Source organism: Nothoprocta perdicaria, unplaced genomic scaffold, assembly GCF_003342845.1.
Source record: "Nothoprocta perdicaria isolate Ctin4 unplaced genomic scaffold, notPer1 scaffold_185, whole genome shotgun sequence".
Lineage (NCBI taxonomy): Eukaryota > Metazoa > Chordata > Aves > Tinamiformes > Tinamidae > Nothoprocta > Nothoprocta perdicaria.
Genome location: NW_020455038.1, coordinates 1,524,989 through 1,529,619, shown reverse-complemented (window position 1 = coordinate 1,529,619; position 4,631 = coordinate 1,524,989). Strand labels below are relative to the sequence as shown.

Here is a 4,631-nt window from a genome sequence, read left to right as displayed (position 1 = left end):
CAGGGATAATAATGAAAGAAAAGAATATTCCCTTTTCTGGCTCTTGCTTTTCATGAAGCCTGTATGATTTTGATGAAATCTCTGTCATATAGCCCRTTGGCTACTTTCAACTAAAAATTAATAGGAAGACAGATGGTGCAGTTATATAAGCCTAGTTTCCTGCAGAAGTCTGGCTAAGAAAGAGCTTAAGTGTGCCAAATCTCTTAATATGTAAAGCCTTAGTTTTTGTAAGAGCAGAGCTATTACTACCCAGGCATCCTCTTCGAGTTATCTGAACTGTCCTCAGAAAAGGAAGGAACCATACAGGACTAACATGCTCTACTTACTTTCTGTCAGCTTTTAAGACAGTGAGTCTAAACTCAGCGTTTTTTTTCCAAGTCTCCCAGGATAGAAACATGCTTGCCTTTAACAGACTGCATTTTTAAGTGGATTTCTGAAAGYACAGAATGAAGAACCACGCTCTTACTTTTAGCTCTAAGGGGATACTGCTGGGACAGGTGTTTTTTCTAGCTACAAGCACTATAGCCCACAAAGGTAACCAAAGAACAGAAAGCACATAAAATTTGGGAGAGGTCTCATATTCCAAATATTATGAACCTGGGAACATTAGAAAGTTATCCACAAAGCTCACTTGGGAGTATTCCCAGTGTTCCCACTTCAAAATGCAAGTCATAGCTCCTGAAATGCCTCCATATAAGGTTTCTCGAGGCTGTCCATAGGTTGACAAATCAAAGCTATTCAGAAAAACCATCTCAAAGCTGTATTCACTCTTTAAAATGTCCAAATATTYGTGAGTTAACACAGTAGTTGCTTGTTGCTCTGAGCTGGTTCTTCAAGTTACCTGAAAGCTCAGGGTACAAACAGCAGGGAACTACACCTGCACAACTGCTGAGAACAATGTTTTTTCTGCACTTCCTCCCAATAGGGGGTTAATCTAGCATTTTTATATACTCTATTCCTAATAGAAAGCCCTTTTTAAATCATTGACAGTTAAAAAATTCAGCTGTTTGTTCACTACTTCTTAATGCAAGTCTCATCCACTCAAAATGCCAGTTACCTACAGACCCTCACTGTTTCACACCAATTTTCCTATCCTTTAAGGGATTTGCATGTGGATTTGCACAACACACACCATCATGAATTGCAATGAAGACACTAGAAATTGTGTTTTTCCTCTCAAATTTAATGTGGTGTTTTCAAAACAATTAGAACACCAATTTGTGAGGATAAACTCCATTTGAGAGACAGAATGTGGACCGCAGGTACCCACGGAGCTGAGGAACCTTCTTGATTCTTGCCAGGATCTGTGTGTCCACTGCCTTCTGGTCTGTCTTGCGTTGCTCCGTTATCTCGTATTTCTAGAAAGAAYATAGAATAATGGTAAAATACTTGCAGAGAGTTACTTCAGACTTATGTATAGGCCTACAGTTCAGTGAAAACTGCACTCTTGGCACCTCAGGAAAGCTTCTTTGCCTTCATCTTAAACACAGGAAAGGTGGTAAGAGACTGGAGGCGGCATAAGGGACTGAAACCACCATTTGGATTCCGTTGCCCGTAACTGGAGCCTGGAGCACACTGTTGACAATATCAAAAGTGTTTYTCAAACAAAACCTACCAAYRTCCAACTAGAATAACCAYAGCYGCTATTCTGCTAAAGGTAGAAGCARAAAAGGATATCATATTAACTCATTTTAAAGGCTTTACCTCGCTTTACTGAAGACCACTTAAATCATCCATTTGTTAACACACAATTTTCCCCCTTCCAGCCTTTTAAATAAAAAGGCATTGTAAAGAACTATCACTGTGATCCTTACTTCTTTTTCAGTGTCAAAGATCTCGCCTTCCTGGTGCTTGGGCTTACGCAGCCTCTTCTTCTTGAAGTACGCATCAGTAAGATGCTTGGGAATTCTCACTCCGTTGATATCAACCTTGGTAGATGTAGCAATAACAAATTTCTGATGGGCCCTACGCAGAGGGACACGGTTGATAGCCAAAGGTCCTACAAGCCAAAGAGAGAAAAGACATAAAAAGTCACTTTTTTGGGCAACAGCCACCACTTTTTTAGGTTTTAGTTCTCTGGTGCATAAGGTGGTCAAGTTTTACAGGGATGCTCGCAGTTAAAAAAATCCCAGAAGATGCTTCCTGATCTATTTCAGATATCCAGACTTAATCATCTCCACCCCACTTCTCCAAGATTCACAAACATGACTGGCTATACTCAGATGGCCACTTAATGTCAAACCATCCATATGCCGGACACCAGCAAAAGTTGAACTAAAACCCAAATTTGACTGAAAAAAAGTTTCTTACCTGTAACAAGCAACAGGCCAGTAGCAAGCTGCTTCAAGAAGACYACACGCTGAAAAGAGACGTGACGTTAGTCCGCAGATCCAGACACTGCATCTCCTTTGACACATGAGCAATACTGTAACCAAACTGGGACCATGTCTCCACTCAGCCCTTTTTACTGGTACGTGCACTGACAAACAAGCCACGCTGCGTTTCACTACACATAGTTTTGCCRGTGTTACAGCACCTATGACAGATGGCAGCTCTCTATATGCTCCACCATACAATGCTGAGCAAATCGTATTAGTATCCTCCTACCTTCGGCCTAGTCCTATGTATTCTACAGTATACTGAGACAGCAAAACTGTCACCCATTCTCTATGAATACCTAAGGCAAGAACTAGATAAAAATTAGAAAAAGGGATCACAATGGGTCATCAGACCTGCCCTGCAACTACATTCTACTCTTTCTGATCTTGCGTCTTATATTTCCATCTCTGAACAGCCAGCACTCTGAAGCTGAAGAGAGCAAGGAAAATAAGGGGTGTCAGGTGAGACCGGCTAGTAAATTAATGACCACATCACTTAGTGCAATACTGAAGTGTTATCATCACAGTTATCACTGGGAACAAAGATTCAATGCTTTCTTTGTAATAGCTTGTCCAAAATAAGCTTTTGGCCTCATTGCTACAGTAACAAAAATGTAAATTCACGTTTCCTCTGCTTAAGCCAAAGAAATTTCAGCACCAAACTTGTGTAGCCACCACAAGAGTCCTGCCAAGAACCTGAGAAGAAAGGATGGGTTACCTTGCCCCTGTGGCGGCCCGTGAGAAGGATGAGGACAGTTCCTGGAGTAATAGAAGCACGCAGCTTCCTCTTGTGCTGGGAGAAGGGCTTTTTGCCGTGGCTCAAGAGCTTGCGAGGGACATCCTCGGTTGGGTAGTATCTTGGCTAGAAAGAGAGGAGCAAAATACATCACCGTCCCTTTGCCATGATCTAGCAGACTTTCGCTATAGTGTGGATCATTGTCTCAAAGATGGCCTTCCTGACAGACACCTTYTGCAACTTAGGGTACTTCAGCAAAATATTGAGTACTGCAAGTTACACAAAYGCAAAATTTAAGCTAGAAGCTGCATTCCTCCACATTCTTAGACATGCATCATCTATGCAAGATTTACACAAACACTGCACATGCAACAGCCCTGAACCAAGCACATCCAAGTTTCTTTCCATCAAAGCAACTTCACCCTGCAAGATCTGCTAGCAACACCCCTTTTCCCTGGAGCATCCTTACCATTTTGCGGACTTTAACCACACGGCTGCCTCCATTCTTATCCCCACCCACTGGCTTGGTGATGGTTGCAGGTGGCTTCTCCTTCTTCTTCTTCTCTATCTGTAKGCAAAGGGAACACGAATGACATTTTGAAATGAGAGAAGCTATCGGACAAGAAATCATCCAAATGTGGAATTTCTTGCCCATGCACCTTTGTCTCCGGAGCGGTGTACTTGCGCTTGTACATGGCTTTCCGGGCGTACATGGCGGAGCGGGAGTAGCGCCCGATGCCGCGCGCCAGCACGGGGTTGCGGCTCGCATGGTGCTTCTTGGGCTTCCTCGTCTTCTCGCGCAGCTTCTTCTCGCCTCCCTTCTTCTCGGCGGGCTTGGCCTCGGCCGCCTTCTTGTCCCCGGCCTTCTTCTCGCCCCCGGCCTTCTTTTCACCCCCGGCCTTCTTCTCGCCCGCCATCTGTAGGGCCGAGCAAGACGCGGGGTTAGGCGCCAGGAGGGCTCGCGTGTTACAAGGGTTTAGGTGTTATGAGGATTTCTGGGCTACGAGGGATGTCGCCGCGCGCGGGGCCCTGCTGTGCGCCGAGGCCCGGTGCTCCCATCTCCGGCAGCCCGGCCGCAGACAGCGGCCGCAGACACCATCGCTCCCCCCTGCGCCCCCCAGCGCCTCCCCRTGATCACTGGGCCGGTGCCGAGGGCGGATGGCGGCGGATGCGGCCGGGTCCGACCCCRCGGCCCGCGCGCCACGGCTCCGCCATCCTTACCTTCCGGGGAGGGAAAGGGCCCTACATCCGGGCAGCCGCGCCCTAAAGCCAGCGGCCGCCTGACGTCACCGCGCCGCCCCGCGGCCCGACGGGAGTTGTAGTCGGCGCGGGCGCAGCGGGAGGCRCATGCGCAGAGCGCCGGCGCGCGCTGATGACGCGGCGGCGCGGCGCTCCGTGCGCCGTCGGGGCCTGGAGGCGGCCGTTGTTCACGCTCCCCTCAGGGCGCCCCTAGGCCGCGGTGGCGGCGCCCCCCATGTGAGGGGCGGCTCTGGACGGGGAGGCCGCGCGACCCGCGA

At 47.6% G+C, this 4,631-nt stretch overlaps 1 protein-coding gene across 1 annotated transcript; it reads right to left on the bottom strand.

Annotated features, from left to right (window-relative positions):
- Window positions 1-1,174: 1,174 nt before the first annotated feature.
- Window positions 1,175-4,365, bottom strand: RPL6 (ribosomal protein L6). Its single transcript, XM_026036688.1, has 7 exons — window positions 4,336-4,365; window positions 3,774-4,031; window positions 3,584-3,682; window positions 3,097-3,240; window positions 2,311-2,359; window positions 1,815-1,999; window positions 1,175-1,358 (listed from the first exon to the last, which is right to left on the bottom strand). The coding sequence occupies exons 2-7, from the start codon at window positions 4,029-4,031 to the stop codon at window positions 1,206-1,208; spliced, it is 888 nt and encodes a 295-aa protein (XP_025892473.1). The 5' UTR covers window positions 4,336-4,365; the 3' UTR covers window positions 1,175-1,205.
- Window positions 4,366-4,631: the final 266 nt, after the last annotated feature.